At 38.5% G+C, this 24,734-nt stretch overlaps 3 protein-coding genes across 4 annotated transcripts; 1 reads left to right on the forward strand and 2 right to left on the reverse strand.

Annotated features, from left to right (window-relative positions):
• Positions 1-73: 73 nt before the first annotated feature.
• Positions 74-8,347, reverse strand: LOC110762408 (uncharacterized). Its single transcript, XM_021965046.2, has 8 exons — positions 7,975-8,347; positions 6,071-7,390; positions 3,686-5,476; positions 2,169-3,284; positions 1,617-1,721; positions 1,371-1,460; positions 1,130-1,240; positions 74-1,047 (listed from the first exon to the last, which is right to left on the reverse strand). The coding sequence occupies exons 1-8, from the start codon at positions 8,032-8,034 to the stop codon at positions 577-579; spliced, it is 5,064 nt and encodes a 1,687-aa protein (XP_021820738.2). The 5' UTR covers positions 8,035-8,347; the 3' UTR covers positions 74-576.
• Positions 8,348-9,303: 956 nt separating this feature from the next.
• LOC148294620 (uncharacterized) lies at positions 9,304-16,142 on the reverse strand. Its single transcript, XM_088253824.1, has 4 exons — positions 16,040-16,142; positions 10,097-10,728; positions 9,555-9,884; positions 9,304-9,396 (listed from the first exon to the last, which is right to left on the reverse strand). Exons 1-4 carry the CDS (start codon positions 16,140-16,142, stop codon positions 9,304-9,306), a joined length of 1,158 nt encoding a protein of 385 aa, XP_088109950.1.
• Positions 16,143-19,808: 3,666 nt separating this feature from the next.
• GUS2 (glucuronidase 2) lies at positions 19,809-24,595 on the forward strand. 2 transcript variants are annotated; one of them, XM_021964952.2, is made up of 10 exons: positions 19,809-20,141; positions 21,303-21,581; positions 21,691-21,727; positions 21,899-22,082; positions 22,504-22,652; positions 22,733-22,966; positions 23,133-23,322; positions 23,467-23,592; positions 23,690-23,789; positions 24,015-24,595. In XM_021964952.2, the coding sequence occupies exons 2-10, from the start codon at positions 21,354-21,356 to the stop codon at positions 24,408-24,410; spliced, it is 1,644 nt and encodes a 547-aa protein (XP_021820644.2). In that variant the 5' UTR covers positions 19,809-20,141; positions 21,303-21,353; the 3' UTR covers positions 24,411-24,595. The 2 variants fall into 2 exon arrangements, with proteins under 2 accessions (XP_021820644.2, XP_021820645.2); XM_021964953.2 differs by lacking the exon at positions 19,809-20,141 and adding an exon at positions 20,247-20,398.
• The last annotated feature ends 139 nt before the right edge of the window (positions 24,596-24,734 follow it).

The following is a 24,734-nucleotide window of genomic DNA, read 5'->3' on the forward strand; positions in this document are numbered from 1 at the left end:
ATGAAATAGTGTAATATGTCAAGTTTAAACTGATTTTAAGAACAAGGGACGTATTAAGGTGAAACAGAGTGAATGAAATGTAATTCTGTATAATATACAAGTATTCTTTTATTGTTAAAACTGTCAATTCTTTACACATGTATATAAGATAGGCAGGCAACAACAATTTTGCCTTCATTCGTGTTACAATACATGTGCGTTTTGCCTTGCCCATTCAAGTCTGATATGTCCCGACCGTCCCTAATAACCCCTCAAAAACTCACATATTCGAAAAGTTAGAATTTGGTAACGTGTTTTTTGGCAAATTATATATGACCTACTAGCTCACTCTATCTAGCCAAAAGAGCTATAACCCTTTGTCACTGATGCCTACATTCCTCATGCCAACTGTCATAAGCCTGTTGCAGTTTCATTTTCTGAGGAAACTTCTGAAAATTTCAGATTGAACGTTTCAACTCAGAAATGAATGCCAGAATGCCAAAAAGGAAACAAAATTTAGCATGCGCACACACCTAAGATGTTCTCTGCTATAAGGATACTCTATCCATGCGCCGTGCGAGCTCATACTTCACCAATTCAGGGTGTCCCACTGGAAAAGAAGTCTTCTGCTCTATCAATGAAGCTGATAGGAAATCTACAATGCAACATCATAGAGGAAGTTTCTGAGACTGGAAGATTATGCTTCAGAGCCGTCTCTTCATAACTCTTTGTTACTTTGCTTTCTCTGTGGCTTCTCATCTTGCCAATTCTCATGCCATTTCCTGAACCACCACCCTTTCCCAAATAAACCCTATTACTTTTGGAATTGTTACGTCCAGATCTTAGGGGAACGTCATCTGCTGGGAAAGTGTCTAAGTTTGAATTGGATCTAACTGCTGGCAAGATATTTCTGCAAGATCGTAACAAGGAGAGTAACATATCTGTACTGATTTCCTGCTGAACCACGCCCTTGTTCTGCTCACACCCATAGCAGGCAGCAACCAGGGTGCCAGCCAAGACTGGCATCAACTCAGGGTCACTGAAGAATACAAACGGTAAATCGCATACCTGGCCACAACCAGCTAAACAATTAGATTTTATCAATAAAAGTTGAAGATAAAAGAAATTTTTAGTCAGAGACTTCACTGACCTTGTGAATGATGGTAGGACTCTTTCCCCAGCGAAGGACGGCCTGATTCCCAAGGTGGAACAAGGCAAAGTGGCCAAGGAGCAAAAGAGATTCAAGCAGAAGAAAACCCACCTGAGACACAACACATTATAGAAAGGTGCAGAGATTGTTTAATTCAACTTCAGCAATGAAACTGTGAATATTCAAGTAAAACCAAAAGAGATGTATAGAATTAAACCGAAAAGTGACATGGATTTATTACCTGATCATTAGCTACTTTCCACTTGCTGGTGCAATGAGACAGAAGGAAACTCATCAAGTGGAAAAATTCCATTTTTAGGTCTGGCCTAGCCTGCAAGAAAAATCAGAATAGTACAAAAAGGGTAAGCTCACTGCACGTTTCAAGATAAAGATTAGAAAATCAGCATGATATCTTAAGAATCACAATGAAGCAAAGTTTGGTAGCCATTATCATCCAGCCAAGATTGAAAGAGTCAAATGGACTTACTAGCGTTCTCTGCATGAATTTAAGATCCAAAAGAGCCAAATTGTTCAAGACCTTCAGTACTCCAGTTGCCACGTCTTCAAAATTAGAGGGAAGGACATCTGAGGTCTGATATAAAATAGGAATTATCTTTAGATTTGGCAAAAATGATGTCATGATCAAGATACCATGAGTAGAAAGCATTACAAGCAGATAAGCATACACGCCAAAGGAACGCTTTGGTGTATGTGTATATTCTTGATCAGTGCAGTAAAATAAATTGATGGCATTTAAAAGGTAATGAGGACCGTATACTCAACATTCGTGTTTGTAAACTGACAAAAATTTCCTTGATCCATCAACCTACCACAACTCTTTTTCAGGGACAGATGATTTGAAATTCAAACAAGCTAAGAAAACACCAGCTCATAACAAAATATGACCAACAAAAATTAAAACTGATAAGAGCACCAAATTATTTACTTCTTTTTCTTGAAGGACGAAGCCAAAAATGTTAATGGCATTGGAAACACTAAATCAATGTTGCAGATTATTTGCAGCTGGCAGTAAAGTTACCTGTTCAGAAGACAATCTATTGTTTGCCTGCAGTAACACAGATGTCAACAGAGATGGGAGGCTGACAAGCCCAGTCTCTGATACAGCAGTAAGCAGAAACGCTACTGGTTGTTCCAAGCTCACGATGATTTCATTCTTTTGTACTGCACCATTATCAACCAAGTGCTTCCCATCCTTCTGTGATGCAAAAGGCTCCACAGTATCCTCACTTGGAATTTTCTGGGTTTCATCTGGAACATCTGTCTTGATTGTGTTATCATTTCTTGCTTCAACCAAACTATTAGGCTGCTCTTTTTCACTTTCCTTACCAGTGGATACTGCCTCAGTAGACTTATTTATCATACATGATTCATCTAACAGACCATCCTCTGGTACATCTGGTAGATGTACAACTGTACCACCATTTTGCACAGATAATGGATGTCTAGAATCTCCCAAGGACTGAGTTGGAGGAAGATCTTCAGTACTATCACCCTCGGGAAATTTAGCCTCTTCACTTCCATTCCCTACCACTGTTTCAATAGGTACATATTTCCAATTGATAGAGCAATTCATTTCAGATCTGGATGTTAAAACAACCAATAAATTTATACTTAAGAGAATTGAAGATGGAAATGGTGACCCTTCCACCTGGGGCCGATCATAAAGTGCAAAGAGATCTCGCAGCCGATGAATAACTTGGTAGGCAATCAACAGCTCAAGCAAGCCATCCCGCATTTGGAGCTGTTGTTCATCAGAACTTATATGACTGACAATTGTTGTCACAGTCCATAAATAACCATCCAGCACCTCGGATATTGATTCAAAATTTTCAGCTGAGGTTTTGCTTGATAGAGAATTACCATTACCAGAAAGGTTCAAGGATACTGCTATCTTAATGTAGCTCTCAAGGGCTGCTGACAGCATCGGAATAATAGGAGGCAAGAGATTCTGTGCGAGAAAATAACTCCTGTTTGCAGGCACAGATAACACCACCCTTAAAAGCTTTAAAAGGTGTATTGTCACTTGGCAGGCTTCAGGTTTCGACGTATGAGAAGCAGGTAGGGCAGAAGCTATGAAATCAAGCAAACCAGCTTGGCGAGAAGCCTGCAGTTCAGGCTCCTTTCCCTCCAAATACTATATCCAAGAACGAGTGAAAAAAAAGAGAGTCAGAGTCAATGTTTACAAGTCAACATAACCATCTCAAAGGGTAAATTTCAAAGTTGGTATTTTCTCACATAACTACATTGGAGCATCAATAAGGCAATTCCAAGCACACAAGATTTATAATACTGTACAACTTAAGCGAGCAACTTTTTCAGTAAAAAAGGAAAAAGGAAAAAACTGACTAATTAAGATACCAATTGGAATTTTGGGGAAAGGGGAGCTATGAGATATTTTCCACAAAAAATCGGACCTCTACAGTGTGGCATACCAAATTACATCCATGCTAAATGCAAAGTACCCAAATTCAGGACATCAGCATCCCATATCTGGCTACACAGTATTAAAAACTTGTAATCCTTGAACTAAATTACCTTGATCATTTCAGCAATTATTAACCCAATACTTGCAGCCCCTTCTTTTCTTGCCTGCCGGAGTCTTTGAAGTTCTTGAAGCCATCTTCCAATCTTTGCCCTTGCAGTTCCCAGTGCTGTTCTGTATCCAATGCTAGCATTTTCAGCACCAACAGGAGGCTCAGGAAATTCATATTTTAGAGCCATAAGTCTTTGCCGAATTCTTTTGATCCTCCGCTTCATTGAATGTTGTGCTGTAACATTGCTTGCCACTAAAGTAGACCCTCCTAAGCCTGAGAAGCTGCTACCTTGATAATCATCACCACTGTTGATTGATGATCTTCCCTGACCCTCCTTGTTCAGATTTCGACGCAATAAAGGAGAAGATTGATCCCTGAAATCCATAGACGCTCTCTCTCGTATCTGCTCCAGGTAAAACTTGCGCCGTTGCTCACTTTCACTAAGTCTCTCAGCCAATTTCTGGGCCAGAAGTTCAGCCTCCTCCTGCTGGGCTTTGGCTCTTTCCTCCTTCCTACGAAGTTGTTCCATGGCCCTTGCTTCACGTGCTGCACTTGACGCTTTGCGCTCCTCTTCCCTTCTAACTTGAGCCTCTTCCTTTCTCCGCTGTGTCTCAGCAAGACGCTGCAACTTTTCAGCTTCAATGAGTTTCCTCCGTTCTAAAACAGCTTCTTCTCTTGCCATATCCTCTTTCTGTTTAGTTCTTATAACTTGAAGTTTTTCAGCTCTCCTCAACTCTGAATCATGAAGCTTCTGGCGCAAACTAAGTTTTTTATTTTCTTCATTTAAGGAAGTTATGAAACGAACCTCGTTAACTTTACTGCTTTCATCACCAGCTCTCTTTACTACTTGAGCTAGAAAAGCTTCATGGCGAGACTCACTGCGTTGATGACGAGCATATATTCCTTCTCGTAACTTCATGTTGCGGACAGCGTGAAATTCACTAGCTCGATACACCTTTTCAGAATTACGATGAAGTTTCTGAGCTCTCTCATTATCTAGCTCACTTTTGATTCTCAGAGCACGGGCATGCTTTTCTTCTGCTTCTCTCTTCAGATCCAAAGCAGTTTTCTTTTTCTTTTCAGGAGACATTAGTTTATCATGCAACATACGTGCACGGTCAGCACTTTTCCTCCTCATGCCAGGTGAACGTGAAACACGAGAAGAGACACGGAAAGGAGATGAGAGTACATCCTCCCAGTTCCTCTTCTCTTTCCAAGCATCCATGGATTTCCATGGAGCTGAATTCCTCTTTCCTTTATCTTTCTCGACTAGAGGAATTTGCTTTTTGGACTGATCCGTCAATCTGGGGAATTTTTCAACAACACCGTCTATAATCAATTTTTCTTTCTTAGGGAGCAGCCTCTCTGCTTCGGATCCAGACTGCTTACTCTTAGTCTTTCCAGCAGCAGAATTGTCCCTAGGAGGTAGCCTAAATGCATTAACAACAGAAGTAGATGAATTCTGAGGGGCACGTTCAGTTTGTACTAAGTTTGGTTTGCTCGATGACTCAGTACTCCATTTTCCTCCATTCAGGTCAGCGTCAGCGAGATCTGAACCTCCACTCTGTTTTCTTGACTTCTTTATCGAATCTTTAGCATTGCCTTTCTCATCATTTATTGCAGATGACTTATTCAGCTTATCACCAGATCGGAGGTTTAGGTACTGAGGCCCCAGAAGTTTAGCATCATTAGCCGCACACAAGCTAGCTCTTTCTTGTTGAATTTTCTTGAAAGCCTCGAGAGATGACGATAGTATCTCTGCTTTGTGTGCTGAAGTTGTCATTCTTCTAACCTGCACGCAACATTGACTAAACTTTTATGTGACAAATAATTTATTCTTTTTGAAAGTCGAAAGAGAAACGATTTAAAAACCAAATTTTCTGGTCATCTTTGAAGCATAGTTGCTACCACATAGACCAACAGCTCAAACAAGTAAAGAGATGCAAAAGCCATGGTGCGGAAATCGTACGAGTGAGTAAAATAAGGATCAGAACATTTTATTTGTTTCAAGTCTAATAAAACAAGAACTACATTGTCCTATAACCTTTTGCAAGTCTAGATGCCATGCTTCACTAAATTGAATGGCCAATAGGAAGTAGAACCTCTGGAACATAAAATAAATACCCATTAAGCTGCAAACCCAGAAATGTAGATGGAAGTTGTCAAACTACATCACTCAGTGAATTTTTATGCAAACATAATTTCCCCAGGCATTGAAAAAGGTAAACTACCACAAAATCACATTTATAGACTACCAGCACCAAAATTTAATGAACAGTACAAGATGCTAAGATGAAACCTCTTTCTGTATAGGAACGCTAAGAAAATATCCTCTCTCTCTCTCTACACTATAGTAACTTAACATAAAAGATTTCATATAGCTTACCTCCCATGAGAGAGCATGTGGCCTACGGTGATCACTCTTCAACGTAACCGGCACCCCATCAATCAACTGAGAAGATGACCTTTTTATTTTCTCAAAGTCTTCCACTCTGGTGCTTAGATCTCTAAAATCAGAGGCAGCCTCTTCAAGAACAAGAATGGCCTCTTTCATCTGCTCTAAATCGCATTCTAGTTCACAAAGAAGATAAAGTTCGTCCACATCCCTATTAAGATTCTCAAAAAGAAAGCACCAAAGCCGCTGCCTAAACCTTTCTTTGCTTTCCCCTGTGTCGTCTCCAAGGGCACTCATATTTTGTGAGTTTGACATATCATGTATTATACCACATTGTTGATCCCCATGATCCTCAACAGAGGCTGTGAAGGTAGACACTCCCAAAATTTCAGGAGCACTCTCTGGTGGAACTAATCCTTTATCTTCGGCAATATGAACTTCACTTGAACCCCCAATTTTCCCTGATACTTCAGCAATTTCAGGGTCACCTACCTCAGATAGAATAACGGGTGCCTGAAGTTTCCCCACTACCCCAGCCTCTTCACCAGCTAAAGTACGGGTGCTTAAATGATCATCAACTACTGCTTCGATGTGCTCAGTATGTATATCCTCGCAATGCGAAACATTGTTATCCAGATCAACCTTTTTCCCATTCAATATTGGCTCTTCAGCATTTTCAGAAGATATTGTATTCACCTCCTTACAGTTATCTTCACATAATTGGTCCTTAGCAGTCACTGAAAACATCTGATGAGAAACTGTATATGCATCCACAGATTCTGCCACCAATGTGTTTTCTTGTGAATTTGCACGAGAAGCAAAATTATGACCAATTCCATGCTCACTAGAGGCCACCAGATTATCATCTCCAATAGCACCAAACCTGATTCTGGTGCCAACAAGGTTAGCATGAGGAAGTGCCAAACCCTCATCCTCGAGATCACCCCACTTGATTTTATGAACCACTTCAGAGTTATCTTTCGCAGGGATTTTCTCAACATCTCTAGTTCCACCATCAGAATTTTTAATAAAAGGAGGTGACTTAGGACATGTAGTGTCTTGCCTAATAACACCAGTATTAATATAGGGTGCACCCATTTTGTTTTCATTTGGGACAGGAATAGAATCAATTCCCCGGCTATGTACCGCATAATTTCCTCGTACCTTTGGAAGCTGGGATCTGCGCTTGCCACAAGAATTTCCACTGTTTTCACTTGATGAGGTCTGACTACTAGAATGGTTAGAAGCATTTTTTCCGGAAAATCCCCCAACCCAACTCTGTAGAGAGAACTTTGAGCTACTTCTATTTTTCTGGACAGGAGGCAAACAAATAAAAAGCAAAGTTCTAGAACGTGTCAGTGACACAAGAATGAATCTATTACGTTATGGTAAAACATGTAAATCTACAATATTAGGTTGATATCTATGTATTAGTAGCATGAAAATGTTACATCTAAAAATATAATAATGAGAAACCTGCGCATTCATTACTTGAATTGATTGATATGATGAATACAAACAAACCTGCGATCTCTACACTTTAAGCTCCACTTATACATTTCAATGAAGATAATGCCAAGTTAGTTGCTTTTTTCAGTAAGACTCTATGAGCTTCAATTACTATATAATATCAAAATCTCTAACATGTATATTGCAACTTCAAATAAGTTTGGTGAAACCATTTCATTGTTAAGAAAAAGAAATTCCATTAAAATAAAATAAGCAGATCCCTATTAAATTTAGACCTAATTATCTCCAGTGAAATCTGCAACATTGCATTGCATAATGGATGCTAAGGTTGGTAATGGAAGACCAATGCGGCAATAGTAAACCAAACGAGAGAGAGAGAGAGAGAGAGAGAGAGAGAGAGAGAGAGAGAAAGAAAAAAAAAACACCTTTTTCACTTCGAACCATCCAGAGCCCTCATCATCTACTGCTTCTCCACTGTTCTCCATTCCCAATTGACCAAACCCCAATTACATTCAGCCCAAATAAAAAAAGAAGACGAAAACAGATTGAATTTACAAACAAATTTGGGAAAGTTTGGAACTTTGGTTGATTTTATTTTATTAAACAATTTTGGGAGGGTGTTTTGAATAATATAAAGGGAAATGACAGCTCAGACAGAAAGAAGCTCTGAGGAAACGGAATTTACAGGGAATTGGGAATGTGGGAATTGACTTTTGTGTTTGAGAGAAGCGAATTTGAAGAAAATAGAGTTTATTTTTTGGGTGTAAGGTGGTGGGAGGGAAGAAGAGAGTGTGAGACGACAGTCGGTGAAAGAGGAAGGCGTTGCACAAACAAAGTTATTTTACTGATTTGCCCATGTTGTTCAAAGATACGACATTTTGAGTTCGTCGTTTCATTTCATTGCCACCCTCCAATTTAGCTTTTCTGGGACCTTGACCAGTGGAGCCTGAAACCCAATCACTAACTTATTGGGCTTCTTGCTTGATATAAAAGTCCATTGGCCAAATTTGGAGCTGATGCAATTAGATGGACATTGGATGTGTTTTTGTAGTAGCATTAGACAAAGTTACATGGAAGACAATGTTTTCGATAAAAATATGGAAAGTACTTCCCTTCAGGACAGTAATATGTCTGCAAAAGTTCTTATTTTTTGTATTTTTGATAAATTATTTCACACAAGTCAAACTGCGATTTGAACGAAGAAGGAGTATCTCATTCCACGAAAGAAGGCAAGTAATATCCTAAAAATATTGAAGATAGACAAATGGTTTCCTTTGAATTGTGAGGCGAGAGGAGCCTTTGGTTGTAACTTATAAGAAAGGCCCCCAATTGAACCAGTAAGATTGAGTTCCAAGACATTGTTGATCATTAGTTGTGTTGATCAGTTTATCTTTCAATATTATTATCAACACATATTGTCTTGACTTTCTTTAGCACCGCTTGGAAACATGAATCATATATAGCTGTTGATACTTCAACAGCACTTGTTAGTTTAGGACTTGTAGTTGAGAATGATTTCAGTTTAGTTTACAATGGAAAAGAGTTTGCTTGTGGTGTGGCTGTAGGTGGGCCCTCCAAATCCAATTTTAACCTCGCCAGCCATGCAATCTCTGTGAATTCATGTACGAGTAGTGAACAGAGGAGAGGAGTTTCATGATTGTCACGCAGTCACGCAATGGTTTCCTTTGAATTCTGAGGCGAGACGAGCCTTTCGTTCTGATGCAGACATAAGGGCATAATACGAGGCAAAAACTTCAATGTAAATCAGTAAGATTGAAGACATAGCCATAAGGCGAGGCAGTAGTTTTCACTTTAATAGCAGATAGCAGAGGATGTTGTTGGCTAGCCTGGACTGGACATAGAGGAAATAATTCAAAATAAAGGAATCTAATAAAGGAAACTAAATTAAAAGGCTATTCCAATCCAAATTCAACAGATTTAGTTGATATTCCTAATTGCCACCACATTCACACCAGTTGAAGTTGAGTGTCATTCAGTCGACTACCTCAAGAGTTTGAAACTCCTCTCTGTGAGTGATGGCTGCTTCAATGAGATGGTGTGGGCCAATTTCCCCACCATTTTTCAAGAAGGACTTGAACATATAGATATTGTCGGAGAAGCCACTCATGATCGTGAAGCCTGGATGTTGTGTACAAATCCAGGGATGCTCGTCCTCTTTCAAATACAGAATGTGTGGAATCGCCTTATTCCTAAACTTGCTCCGGATTTCCTCAAAATAGTTCCTTAGTGTGTCGTACTGAATGCCCCATATGCAGTTATCAGGAGGTTCTAGAAAGTCGGTGAACATAATCACCTTCTTGATCATCTGCTCTGCCTTCAAGTTCTCATTCACAGCCACTTACAGAATCAAATCAAACACCTCTAAAATCTTACATTCCTTATTAGGTCCCACGCGGGAGGTCCTCACTGATCTCATAAATTCGAACTTGGACGTAAGATCATGTCCTTGTATGATTGTATCAATTCTAGATGATATTTTCCACCACTGTATTTTATCATCTTTCCTTTCCATGGCTCTTCACTCACTTCAGACACCAGAATTTCCAACCCCACCTCTGCATAGCACTCCTCTGGATAGTTCCGCTCTGGATAGCTCAGAGCAACATAGCCCACCACCAAGCAGTTTTTAAATTTGCTCAAACCCTCCCCGGGCGTTTGTTGCTGCTTTATGTCCTCCACCACTGCCTTCCACTGAAGCTCAGCCGCTTCCCGTACATCCCCCTTTCTTACATATTTTATGATCTCATTTGGAAGCAAAGCATCCGGCTGTATTATTCCACCTCTTAGATTGCCTCCTGCTTCTGCAGCTGCCGCCTTCACCTCCTCCAAATTGTTAGCCACACGGCGCTCTAGGGCTTCACGATGGTAGCAAGCGTCGGAAAGGTGCTCTCGGTATTGACGACTGTAGTACTTGGTCAAGGGCACCAAAACCTCCTTCCTCAGCCGTTCCCACTCTTGTAGTTGATCTGATTCCGGAGGGAAAAGCCTCCTCCCGATGCTTTCACGCAGCAAAACAGAGCGGGCGCGGTAGCCCTTTGCGGGGTCTTTGTCAGTGCAACACTTTGCAGCCGCGGATACGAAAAGATCAACATCAAGTTGGTCGCAGTAGTCGTCGTGGTCATCATCATCACCGTCAGTTAAATAACCAGAGACCCAGCCTGGCACCCAGACCCGCCTAGCGCCGCCTAAACCCGCCTAGCTCCGCCCAGACCAGCCTAGCGCCGCCCAGACCAGCCCTGCAGTGCATAAGTTTGAAAAATGGCTATGCAGTAGGCTTAAAGAACAAAAGAAAGAACCAGACCCAGCCTGGCACCCAGACCCGCCTAGCGCCGCCCAGAACCGCCTAGCACCGCCCAGACCCGCCCAGGCCACCTAAGCCGATTTCAACAAGAGGGGATGTGTAAAGTTTTGGAATTGTAGTGATGGAAGGAAGCCAACAGAACAGTGGTTGGTTGGTTGGTGCTCTCTCTCTCTCTCCTCTGCTGGGAGGACTGATATCGATTTTCTTGGCTAGAGTTATTGGAGAAAATGATTCTAGAAATGATTATGGATTCTGGTAGTGACTTGAACAGCAAGGAGTTCCATTTTCCTCCTTCTCAGGCCAATAACACTTGTTCTACCATATATTTCCACCTTCTATATCCGGGCTGCGCCATTCAATTCGAGTATCTCTTATTTCAGGGTAATCAAGTAATTTCAAAATCCCATTTAAGGTTAATTAGCCTACCTAACTAACTACCCTCTTATTAGTTACCATAAGTAAGAATTTGACTAATATTATTCTACTAAAACCTCAAAGAATTTCTTATGGTGATTGTAATATATATATATGAATTAATTTAAATTCGTTTTTGGATATTGCTTTCATGTCACCCCTTTGTGTTCTCATTATCTGTGGTTTCGAAATAAAACTTTGGCTAAGGCTTGCTAGCTGTTTTTGTTTGATAAGGTAGTATTTTGAGTTTCAAATACCTACCGTGTAAATATCTTACATGCATTTGCAGTAATTGCAGTAGAATTTAAGGTGTCAAATAGTCATTAATTCTATTGCTATCATGTCCTCAATTAACACACAAAATCAAATCAACAGTCATTAATTTCTTTTTTAATGAAAAACAATTTAGAATCCGTAGTGGTATTGGAGATTTGATCATGTGGAACTGTTTTCCCTTTCTCATTCCTATCAACATTGCACAATTCCCAAATGAACTTTTAGGGGGCAATGACTAAGATTGAATTGCACGCCAAAACTTAAACACAATATCAATCCACATAATATAATAAATCAAATGATGCTTAGGAATCTAGCTAGTGATAATCCAGTCCAACCCAAGGGATTGATCGATCATCATTACTTTAAGTTGAGAGGTTAGTCGACTACAACTAAAGTTTGATACTCTTTGTAAGCGATGGCTGCTTCCATGAGATGGTGCGGACCAATTTCCCCGCCATGTAAGAAGGACTTGATCAAATTTTCGGAGCCTCCTCTTTTGTTGGACAAGATGAGCCTCGGAATGAAGGTAGTGGTAGGTGGGCCTCTTTCTTTTAAATGCAGGAAAAACAAAGGGTTAATTAAAAGAACTTTGGCTGGCACCAAAGACTAATTATAGAATTAATTATATAATATTGCAGAGTATGGAATGGAAGGAATAGTTTCAACAAGAGGGGATGTATACAATTTTGGTGTTGTCCTGATGGAAACATTCACAAGAAGGAAGCCAACAGATGAGATGTTTGTTGGGAAAATGAGTTTAAAGCAATGGATTGCAAATTCACTATTACCATATGCAACAATAGATGAAGAGTTTGGACAGCCTCTCTGTCTTTTGTTTTTTCCCTGTTTATGTTTCGTTTGGGCAGCTCTCTGGTTTTGTATTAGTAATACCCAAGAACCAATGTAGGGCTATGCTATATCCTTAAGAATTTTAAAAATTATAGTATAGCCGCCCGGCTATACTATTGTTATTTTTTCCCCCCTAATTTCAAAGATAACCTGATTCTTACATCATTTGGCCTTTCATGAGATGAAGTTGGTTCTATATGAAGGAAAATAAGATTGTTTCATAAAGATAATAGACTATTTAAAGAATTGTCGTGGCTTTACTCATTGATTCTAGAAGTCGACAAGAAAATTTGAATGGTGGAAAAAAAAAAAAAATGTCCAACCAAACTATATGTTTAATTAGTCGAGGATTAAACTCTCGTTTGATAATTTATGTATGTATATTGTTAAAATCATTAGAAAACATTATATAAGCTACTCATATGTAGAAAAGAAAATAATATTATACAGCTGAATTGAAAAAAAAATTCAAACCTCTATACATAATCAGGAGATTTGGACCTCATCGTGATCAAGGCTATAGCCTTTTGAAAGTGAGAACCTATCTGTTGTAAAATTGGCTCACATTTAGTATGCAAGTGAAGGAGGAGGCGACCAGTCGCTGGGTTTTTGCGACCGGTCGTTTTGAAGCAGATTCGAAGTCTGGAGGAGAAGCTGGAAATCGTGACCAGCGACCGGTCGCAAGGTGAAAGCGACCGATCGCTTTCAGACAGATTGCAATGCGACCGGTCGCCAGGAACGTGAGACCGGTCGCCAGACGTGCTGTGTCGTTTTTCCATGCGTTTTTCAAGGTGCATTTCACATGTGTTGGTTCCCTACCTAATCCCTCGAGCTTCCAAGAGTTTTATGGGTTCTAGGAAGTTTGGCAAAGTGCCTTAGAAGCTGGAACACCATTTAAATGATGTTTGTTGTCTTGTACCAAAGGGTTTTCTAGGTGGGAGACAAGGGGACAAAGGGTGCATGCTTTATGGCTTGTTTTCTGGTTTGCCTAGCCTTGTGTTTAGTTTGGTAGCTGAAAGCAAGAACGTGAAGGAGTAATTGCAGCCCTCTACTAAGTCCAAAGGTCTGCCTACAAAAGAAAGTGAAGATGCAAGACAAAGTGTGGTTAATCTCAAAGTTGTCAAGTAGCTGGGAGCTATTGTGTTCAAAGGGAGGTTATCTCACCAAGAGAGGAAGTGAGAGAGGGCAATCAGTTCAAGAGAGAGCTGAGTTGGGTCTTGAGTGTCTAGACACCAAAAGAGGGAAACACCAAGTGTGAGAGAGTGTTCACAAGTGCATCAAAGTGTTGAGCAAGGGGTGAGAGAGAAAAGAGAGCTTGGGAGAGAATAGAGTTCTAAGGGGGTTTATTTGTAAACCAAAGTTGTAACTTATTCTTTCATTAGTGAATTTCTCAAGGGGATCACCAAGAGGATGTAGGCAATTGCTGAACCTCTATAAATTCTTGTGTCACTTTGTGCTTGGTTGGTTTCTCAAGTGTGTGTGTGTGTGTGATTCATCCATCCTTGTGTGTGTCACAAAGTCCATCAACAACAAGATCATTAGGGGAGTGAGTGAAAGTGTTTGTCCATTTTCACAACACTATCATCTCAGGTGAAACATTTTAAGTCGTGTAGATTTGTCCTACAGAACTTTATAATCTTGGTCACTTATGTATGTTCCTGTAGAAGCCTCTGCTTTTCATCTGCTATGAGTATATACACCTGCAATGAGAGAGAGAGAGAGAGAGAGAGAGAGAGAGAGAGAGAGTCTTCCTAGCGCCGCCTAGACCCGCCTAGCTCCGCCCAGACTAGCCTAGCGCCTCCCAGACCCTCCCAGCGCCGCCTAGACCAGCCTTGCAGTGCATAAGTTTGAAAAATGGCTATGCAGTAGGCTTAAAGAACAAAAGAAAGAACCAGACCCACCCTGGCACCCAGACCAGCCTAGCGCCGCCTAGACCCGCCTAGCTCCGCCCAGACCCGCCTAGCGCCCCCCAGACCCGCCTAGCGCCGCCTAGACCCTCCTAGGTCGATTTTTCGTAATGCAGAGTATGGATTGGAAGGAATGGTTTCAACAAGTGGGGATGTGTAAAGTTTTGGAATTGTAGTGATGGAAGGAAGCCAACAGAACAACGGTTGGTTGGTTGGTGCTCTCTCTCTCTCTCCTCTGCTGGGAGGACTGATATCGATTTTCTTGGCTAGAGTTGTTGGAGAAAATGATTCTAGAACTGATTATGGATTCTGGTAGTGACTTGAACAGCAAGGAGTTCCATTTTCCTCCTTCTCAGGCCAATAACACTTGTTCTACCATATATGTCCACCTTCTATATCCGGGCTGCGCCATTCAATTCGAGTATGGTGATTGTAATATATATATATATATATATATATATATATATATGAATTAATTTAAATTCGTTTTTGTATTGCTTTCCCTTTGTGTTGTTAGACAACCGTTATCTGTGGTTTCGAAATAAAACTTTGGCTAAGGCTTGCTAGCTGTTTTTGACTTGTTCAACTTTGTTTGATAAGGTTGCATTTGCAGTAATGGTTTTTAGTTCATCTACATATATATTAGAGCTTGCTGATCATTGCGCATATGTTATAGAAAGGTATGAAGGCGAATGGATTTGGGAGGAATCCATCCGTAGCCCTTCGTTTTCCATTTTGTAATAGTTTTTCAGTAATGAAAATTTAGTAATTAAACTTTGAAGATAGACCAAAAATAGTTTCTGTGAATTATGATGCAAGCAATAGGACCAATAAGATTGAGTTTCAAGCCAAAACCTAAAACATATATAATATCAATCCATATAGTATAACTACCGACGATTGATTCGTGCCAATAGTTTTCCATCCATACTCAGTAGGAGAGGATGTTAATCTTGATCATGTTCAGTTATTAGCTGAAAATATCTCATAAAGCAAATTAAATTAAAGGTTCGACTGATCCGGGCCAATTCAAGGGAATTATCTTGACCTGCAAGTTGAGTCAGTCGAAGACAGAGAGGGCTTGATACTATTTGTGAAGTATCAAGCGTTAATTAAGGTAGGAGAAACAAGCGTTAATTAAGACAGCAAAAACTAATTTATAGAATTAATTATAGATTTGCGATGCCTGCTTGCTTGGACATCAGGCATTTTCCTTTCCTTTTCTATAAGCTAAAAAGGGCAGTTTCCTTTGATTGTTATTTATTTACTTATTCAGATCAAAATCAAAGAGTAAGTTGGTTTTTGTTTTGAATTTTGTTGAGTTTGCGTCAGCCGATCAAAATCAGACTCCGGAGTATGAGTTCAATTTTGTGACTGATTTGGATTTTTTGACATGTGATTTCCATTTCTGTATTTGATTGGACTTTTTGATTGTGGATTCCTTGGCTTGATGAACAATCGCCATTTTCATCAAGCTTTGATCATGCAGGATAACTTTGTAAATCTTAACAAGCTTACGGGCCAGTTTGGCATTGCTGTGCTGTAAAAATAATCGCTGTCAGATTTGCTATGAGAGAAAACAATTTGGCGTTGCTCATTTGTAGTCTTGTCTTTGCTGTAACAATACCCTTATTTGTAGTCTTGTTTGCATTGCTCATTTGTACACTTGTTGCGCTCTTGTCGTTGTGTTCTAACTACCTTCCTCTGTTTTTTACCTACCTATCCCCATGAGTGACACCAATGAATCAACCAATACCAACTCGGACTCCACTACCAAGGCCGAATCAACAACTCCACAACTCCACCAGTCCGTTTCTCTCATGACTACTCCTATCAAATTACTCCAGATAAGTTGGATTGGTCAAACTACTCTGCACGGTCTCGTAGTGTTCGTTTGGCCATCATAGCACGTCATATGACTAGTTTCATCAATGGTAAAAAAACTGCCCCTGCCATTGATGATCCTAGCTATGAAGCTTGGGATGAAGACAACTGTTTGGTGCAGTCATGGCTCCTCAACTCCATGACTAAGAATGTACGTGCCTTATTTGATCACTGTTCAATAGCTCATGCGGTGTGGGATGCAGCTCGGAAGACATACACTGTGATGAGCACAAAATTAATACAAGTTTTATCCTTAAATTTATATTTGTTAGTATTTTCTTTTGTATTATGTAAATCTATTAGAGTATTTATACTGTTTTCTTTCCAATATTGTTTTATATTTAATGAGTGGTTATTTGTAGATATTAAGTGTCTTCCACCAATGCCAAATGGAAAGAAGAAGCAATCAATTGCATAATATGCTCTAGGACATGCATGCAAGCTTCCATCATTGAAGAAATAAAGAAAGAATGAATAAACAATGAAGGAGAAGTTCAAATTGACTACTTGCAACCAATGAATGCAAAGAAGAATGATGATGCTTGAGTTGTTATCTAGCTACAATTTTAACTAAGTTGCTGCAGTTTTTTATAAGATACGAGAGATGAGATGGAGCAAGTGGAGCAAGTGGAGCAATTGATAAGAAGACTCAAAGATCTTTGTGAAACCAAAGTAAAGGAAGTAGGCTAAAGATGAGAAAGATATTTGGAAAAGTAAGCTACTTGATTATTATATAATTCAAGACTCCCTTTCTTTGGCTATAAATACAAGTTTTGAGCAAAGATCAAAACATAGAGATATAGAGGAAGAAACACACGGCAAGAGATAGAGAGAAAGAGTGAGGAAGAAAGAGAACAATGATGGAAAGGAAAGAACCAAGAGCTAATAACTCTTTTAAACTTGTTCTTCCTTTCCTAGTTCTCATTTAATTTATGTATTTTAGTTTCTTTGTTTTGTTTTAAATATTAATTATGTCTATTTAAATTACCTAACTAAGGTTGGATGAAACACCATTACTAAATAAAGTTCTAGTTTTTATTTTCAATTCTCAAATATTGTGGTGTTCAATGATTATAATTTTCACTTCACATGATTAATAGATTAATCTTCTTTTCACCACTTCTATTATGTATTGTGAGATATAACATGTATTTGTGGTAGTTAAGAGTTTGGATTAATCTATTAATTCATCCTTGGTTTATATTTCTAATTTACAAATTTCTTTGATATTTTGTTATTCAAATGAACTTTTTCACATAGGACGCTTAGGAAACTTTGATCCTTTGTAGTTAAATAATTTTGTTTACATATTATGCTTAGAATTTGTACTTATGAAAGGAAGGAAAATTTACTTATGATCTAAATTACAAGCTTAATTGATAAATCTTGAGAAAGCATTAGATTGATTTCTAGATTGCTACTCCATGGGAATTGAAAGATAAATAATTAGAATCTTATGGAATGATGGTGTGGATTCTAATACCTCATGGTTCCGTAGGCTAGCTTTTAATATAAGTGTGTAATTTTTATTAGTTTGATCCAAACTTAAGTTTTAATGTGAATTTGTAGTATTTGTTCAAATGGAATTTGTAGTTGTCTTTTTAATTAATTGATGAATGTTTGATAATCTATTTCATGGGTTCAATCATGTTTTTCCCATAGTGTAGTAAAAACTTTCATGCTTTTAAAAGAGAAGAGAATTACTAAAGATTAATAGAATTTTGATGAAGATTATTTTTTGATAGTTTGTTGCCAATGGTACAAGTTATGCTTAGAATACTTCTAAAGGAAATTAAAAAGAGCTTTAATTATTTTGAACAACTACAATGGAAAATATTTTGTGGATCAAATTATTAAGAGTTGCATGTTTATGTTAAAAGTGGAAACCTAATACCTTAGTTATTTTTCTCATAAATGTAAATCTTAATTTCAGTTTATTGTCATTTCTATATTTGTTTTATGCTTTATTTTATTTTCTTTTTAAACAAACAAATCACCATTTGAATCAACTAGGTTGGCATTGAAATTAACTTGGGTGAAATTGGTTTTCTATCTTTACACGCAATCCCTTGGGTACGATCTCGCTCTTACACGCTTATGCTATATTCGATTCGTGCGCTTGGGAGTTTATAAATTTTAAAACACCTCTTTTGAGGCACAACACACTGTTACTCAAAATAGCTCCAAGCTGTACAAACTCCATCGTCAGTCCATTATCACCTCTCAAAATGGTGAGCCTGTGAATGTTTTCTATGAAAAGTTACACTTAATATGACAGGAAATCGATAGACTTCGTCCATGCAGGCACACCAATCCCTGCAGGGACGAATTCTTACTATGATTCTAGTCCCACCTGTCATTGAAGCTTATGCATTTGTGGTGGAGGAAGATAATCGACAATCCTCTATGCTTGACGGTGAAAGTGTCATGGCAGTCAAACCCTATCGGGCACCCCACCGTGTATCCTCCGGATTGCCCCCCTTGGTCCCAAAACCGATGATACGAAGGGGACTCAAAAATGCACTCATTGTGGAGGTAATCACCTTGTTGAGAAGTGTTCTAAGCTTCATGGTTATCCTGAATGGTGGGAAGCACTCAAGTCCTGCAACAAAACACCCAAGGCAGTGTGTGTCATGACTTCCAATGCTTCTCCATCTTATACCTTACTCTCTGACTCCAACCCCAAATTAGGCACACGGCCCACTACATGAATAATTGACACAGGTGCCACTGATCATATGACTTTTGACTCCACTGCTTTTTTCACATTATCACCTAAGTCTCAACATCAAAAGTGATTGAAGTGCCAAACTACAAGGATCAAAAGTGACTGAAGGGTATATTTCCTTTTCTTATCTATAAAAAGCTAAAACGGGCAGTTTCCTTGGATTTATATCTATTTACTCATTTGTGGTCATCTCATCAAATGGCGATCCAGGCGTGCCACGGTTGCAGATAAACATGGAGTCAACCTACATCGCCTCAAGTCATGTACAAGATAGAGTCCTATGAAAATAGGAGATAAGAGTGATCCAATAAGATTTAATCGTAGAAAAAGTCTTATTTCAGTTTATCCTTAAAAAAATTATGGAAGTTGGACCAACACATCTCAAATCCGACTAACGCAAAAGAGCTCACTTTTTATGTTTTTAAGAAAGAAATTAATCATGAAATGTTAGACCAACACATCTCAATCATTAGATACAAGAGTTTTAGGACAATCTTTGAAAGGAATTAAAACCATTTTCTAGAGAATATATATTCCACCGTTTTTCTATTTTCATAACTTATTATTAAGAGCAACTTTTCGTCATGACAACAAAGAAAGCAAGAACAGAAAAGTAAGCTTTGCATTTGATTGATCAAACCAGAGTCAAAAATTATAAAATACTACAAACTTAAAGACATTCTCTAAAGCCAAAGCAAAAACCTCTCTCCGAGGAGAAGAACATTTGGTATTCGCATAACGTATGGGTAAAGACAAAGCCGTTTATAAAAATAAAATAAAAAAGCCACCTTCCAGATCGTATATTAGTATATTAAATTAAAGAATATGTGCTAACCAAAAGCTCACACTTTTTACATTAAAATAACAATATCATTCTACTCTCTCTGAAATCTTAAACCTTTCCCCTCTAAAATTATACTAAACCGTTTCTCACATGTAGCCTCTGTTTTTCTTTTGTCTTTTTTCCCAGAGTACACCGCAACAGTGTGCCATGGAACCATATGAACAGTTCGTATGAATGTCACTTTTCCAAGCTGGACCCATTTCACCCATCACTGTTTCGTGTCTCTGAAAGGTCCAGCAATGCCAACAACTCCAATTGGGGGACAGAGAAAGCTCGTTTTTTAGCTGCAAAGCATCACATAATTGATGTGCTCTATCTGAAGGAGTTTGCTTTGAGTTTGAGCTTCATTAATGGCGTTGTCAAAGGTAAATTTTTAGTTTTTGAGCTTAATTTTCATTTGGGTTAGCCTTATTTTGATCAGTAGGTGTCTGGGTTGCTTTGGTTTTAGTTCTTCAGATGCTGATTCTTGAAATCTAGATATATGTCTCTAAGGAAAAGCTTATTTCTTTTGGCTTTATTTGTGGTAACTCTCAACTGGGTTGTCCATGTTTGTCTTGAATTTTGTTATTTTGGTGGGCAGCCATAGATAAACACCCACCGTCTTCATTTATGATAAGCACTGGTAATCGGTGAAAAACTCTTCTTCTCCTTCACATCTGTATAGAGTCTGTTGATGTTATATCTTGAATTTGAGATCTTAAATTTGTACTTTTGATTCGGATTCTCTTTATCTAATGCAACTGGTAAATGTTGGTGCGTTGCTTTTACCAACAATTAATGCGAATGAAAGTTCATTCATGGCAAATTGGCAATGCAATGCCACCATTCATAAATACATCCCCTAGTTCGAATTGGCTCACCCTTGTCTTCTTTGGTAGTGTTTGTTATTCCAACTCACTTGAGATTTCCTTGGAATTTCCAGTGAGCTAACCATCACTGGATCTTCCGCAGAATCCTAAATCTGGTTTTACGAGAAAACAGGAGCTTCTGGTACTAATTATCTTTACTTTTACATCCCAAAGACAATGCATTTCTTTCTCTTTTGCAGTTTTTCAAATGTTACATTTTGCTTACACTGATTTTCTATGCAAAATTTAGCTTTATGTATTTATAAGCTCTTTAGAAACTGAAAATATGAAGAATAGTACGTCTCTTGTCAGTCAAATGACCATTACAGATTCTTTGTTTTCTTTTCCATTTGCACTAATGAATCTCCTCCTCTCCATCCATCATTAGTGATAGCATTACCACCTCAGCTAGTACAGTTGTCGCCTCATCAGCTGCCATGTCAACAGCCAGAGAAGCGTCTGCAACTGAAGAATCTTCTAGAAGTCTTCCTAGTTAGTTACACAGGAATTTGTTGACAGCAGTCATAACTAATCATTAGGATAATTTGTTAAGCTCATCATAGATTAGTTAAGCTCATTAGGATAATTTGTTAGCCTTTACTTATAAGTTAGCCTTTACGTATAGATATAAACGTCTCTGATATAATTGTGATTCAATGAGTTTATCTTTTCTTGCAGTTAATTTGGATTAGTTGAGGTGGTAGCGATACTGGCACAATTGAATTTCCTATGGAATTCCGTCTCTCCTTGGTTCTCATTCTGGTTTCTCTCCCTGCAATTTTAGCTCAAGATGTTGGGAATACTAAAAAAGTTGGAAATGTTAAGGTTGTGGTTAATGGGGTTTTAGCTACTGCACAAGTTGATAATAATTTCATCTGTGCCACTATTGATTGGTGGAATCATGAAAAGTGCAACTACAACCACTGTCCATGGGGATCTGCATCTGCGTTAAATTTGGTAAGCACCCAGAGATACCTCTGTACGCATTTGCTTTTTTTCTTTTTATGCCACATAGTAAGAAAGGGAGTATGAAGTTAAATTACTACTGTGGTTTTCTTTTCTCCAGAACTTGTCTCATCCTTTGCTTGCCAAGTCAATCCAAGGTTTGTCTATCTGTGTTAATAAGTTCACATCTTTTGGACAATACTATTTATTTAAGTTAGAATCAAGTGTCAATTAGATCAGAACAGATGAATTAAAGTCTTCTACTGATGTTTGTTTGAATAACTTTATCTACAAACTAAATTTACTCTTCAACACTGGTGGCTTGATAGCTTTCAATCAGTTAAGGATCAGAATTGGAGGTTCCTTGGAAGACCAACTCTTGTACGATGTAGGAAATTTGAAATATCCTTGCCATCCTTTCAGAAAGCAGAGTCAGGGCTTGTTTGGATTTTCTAGAGGATGTTTACCTATGAGTAGATGGGATGAACTAAACCAATTTTTCAGTAAGACAAGGTAAGATTCGGGTTATCAACTTTCCTACCCCAACCAAATTTTATTTTACTTTTATAAAAAAGTTGGGTCTTCTCCATCTTCATTCCTCAAAATTAAGTGGATGATGCTTGATTTATCATTTATCTTAGATAGTGTTTCTGAGGAACATCTTTTACTATGTTGTTGTCTATCCTAACAAATCTAAAATAAAAAAGTCTTCATTGTGTCAAATGCAAATCTCTAATTGTTTAGAAGTGTAAAACTTTCTTCAGAGGTCCAACGACTTTCACTGGTTGTATTATTCAAAAATTCATTGCAGATAGCCTCTTTGTTTAAGAAAAGAGGAAAGAGAAGGGGGGTCGGTGTGTGTGCGTGGAGGTAGAAGGGAGAGGGCTACAATGCTTCCTTGTGCTGACCTATTATTTATATCTTACGTTTTCAGGCCCATTGTCACATTTAGCTTGAATGCACTGTCAGGGAGGCACCACAAAAGCGGGGGTGTTTGGGTTGGAGATTGGGACTCTAGCAACGCTTATGATTTTATTAATTATACCATTTCGAAGGGATACCAGATAGATTCATGGGAATTCGGTATGGAACAATAGACAAATCTCCTTTTCTTCCCTCGTTCTACTTTTGCGTCACTTATGTTCTTGTCCATGTTACTTTAGGTAATGAGCTCAGTGGTCGTGGTGTTGGAGCTAGTGTTGGAGCTGAACAATATGGAAAAGACTTGATCAAGCTTAAACATATTATCAACCAGTTGTACAATAAGTCCCGCACTAAACCTGCACTTGTGGCACCTGGAGGATTCTATGACCAAGCATGGTTTGCCAAGCTTCTTCAGGTTTCTAGTTCAGGGATAGTCGATGTTATCACTCAGCATATGTACAATTTGGGTGCAGGTAATTCTGTTAAGACTTTTAATAAATGCACAGTTTATAATTTTCTAATATATGCTTAAATAGTACTCTTTTGAGGTATAGTAAGTATTCACACACAGTACGCCCCATATGCATAAATTATTTTCCTATTTTCCCTCTGCTTTGACAATTCAGCTCTGATTTTCAGGTGGTGATCCCAAATTGGTGAGCAAAATTTTGAATCCCGGTTACTTGGACCATGCATCTGGAACATTCCATGATCTTGAGCAAATGGTGAAAAAGAACGGCCCTTGGGCTTCTATATGGGTCGGAGAGTCTGGAGGGGCTTATAACAGTGGTGGTCGTAATGTGTCTGACACATTTGTGAACAGCTTTTGGTAATCTTGATTGTCACACTGCTTGCCACATTATGTATTTTTCATTGCAAGCTTTTGATTGTAGAAACAGAGAAATTTACCATTGTTCACTGTATTTTTGTGTAATCAACAAGCCCACAGTTACTATTTATAAATGAATTTCAGGTACTTGGATCAGCTTGGAATGTCAGCCAAGTACAATACCAGAGTATATTGCAGGCAGTCTCTAGTTGGTGGAAACTATGGTCTCCTCAACAGAACGTCATTTGTTCCTAACCCTGATTACTACAGGTAAAGCATGGGTGGGGTATAAGAAGGATTTTCTTTTACTTGATATACTACTTATCAAAACCTGATTTTTGTTTTTGTTTTTTTATATTCTGAATAGTGCGCTTCTATGGCATCGACTTATGGGACAAGGTGTTCTTGCTGTTAACAGCAATGCTTCAGAAGATTTACGCACTTACGCCCATTGTGCAAGAGGAAGAGTAAGTCTCCTTTGTAGGAAGATTTTGTGCCAAGCATATAAAAGGAAATAAAATTGGTTCAAATTCATAGGAAACCAGGAATACTATAATTCTAAGTCTAGTAACACTACTGAGCCTATTTAAAACATGAAAATATTGTAGTGAACGTCCCTCGTAACTGCCTGATAGCGCAATAACTTAACTGAATTCTAATTTTTACACTGATCTTACTCTTACTGTTTGCAGGCGGGTATAACTGTAGTCCTTATCAACTTAAGCAATGACACTGATTTCATTGTCAATGTTGAAAATATTTTGGACTTCAATTTGGGTGCTCACGAGAGAAACATTAGCAAAGAAAGTCATTTCAAAAGCAGCCTTAAGAAAACGGTGTCATGGGTAGGACGCAAAGCATTAGACAAACCAGTTTACAGAGAAGAATACCATTTGACACCCAAAAGCGGGAACCTTAGAAGCAAAACCATGGTTCTCAATGGAGCTCCATTGGAGATTACTAAGGACGGAAACATCCCAGAATTGGAACCTGCTCATGTCCTTGCAAATTCTCCCCTAACGATCAGCCCTTTGTCCATCAAGTTTGTGGTGTTGCCTTACTTTGATGCTCACTCCGCTTGTGCATGATTTCTCTGTACTTGACCCTTGGTCAACTAGCATACACCTAAGTTGCAGAATTTGCGAGCCAATGGCAATTGTAAAATCTGTACAATAAACAAAAAATATTCTCGGCACATATTTCATGCGGAGAATAAGCTGAAAAAAAAGGGAGAAGTTTATAATAAGTAACTTATGTTTCATTTTGTCTTTAATCTTCTAATTTATCTGATGACCTCCTCCAGAGAATTTGTAACAAGTTATTTATGTTTAAATTTAATAATATATATTCTTTAAAAATTTTAAAAGGAAAGAAAAAGAAAATTGTATTTTTTTTTTCATAAAACGACATGT

Source organism: Prunus avium, chromosome 5, assembly GCF_965620075.1.
Source record: "Prunus avium chromosome 5, drPruAviu1.hap1.1, whole genome shotgun sequence".
NCBI classification, from domain to species: Eukaryota; Viridiplantae; Streptophyta; class Magnoliopsida; order Rosales; family Rosaceae; genus Prunus; species Prunus avium.

Bases quoted from the DNA above. Each gene is read 5' to 3' on its own strand.
- GUS2 (XM_021964952.2), top strand. From the start codon at position 21,354: ATGGAATTCCGTCTCTCCTTGGTTCTCATTCTGGTTTCTCTCCCTGCA. The intron at 22,083-22,503 runs GTAAGATTCGGG...TTACGTTTTCAG, and splicing joins CAATTTTTCAGTAAGACAAG to GCCCATTGTCACATTTAGCT. The intron at 23,323-23,466 runs GTAATCTTGATT...AATGAATTTCAG, and splicing joins ACATTTGTGAACAGCTTTTG to GTACTTGGATCAGCTTGGAA.
- LOC110762408 (XM_021965046.2), bottom strand. From the start codon at position 8,034: ATGGAGAACAGTGGAGAAGCAGTAGATGATGAGGGCTCTGGATGGTTC. The intron at 3,285-3,685 runs GTAATTTAGTTC...TCTTGGATATAG, and splicing joins TAATTGCTGAAATGATCAAG to TATTTGGAGGGAAAGGAGCC. The intron at 1,461-1,616 runs GTAAGTCCATTT...TTTTTCTTGCAG, and splicing joins AATTCATGCAGAGAACGCTA to GCTAGGCCAGACCTAAAAAT.
- LOC148294620 (XM_088253824.1), bottom strand. From the start codon at position 16,142: ATGAGAGAAACGGACTGGTGGAGTTGTGGAGTTGTTGATTCGGCCTTG. The intron at 10,729-16,039 runs GTAGGTAAAAAA...TCTGGGTGCCAG, and splicing joins GGTGTCACTCATGGGGATAG to GCTGGGTCTCTGGTTATTTA. The intron at 9,885-10,096 runs GTGAGTGAAGAG...GAGAACTTGAAG, and splicing joins TGGAAATTCTGGTGTCTGAA to GCAGAGCAGATGATCAAGAA.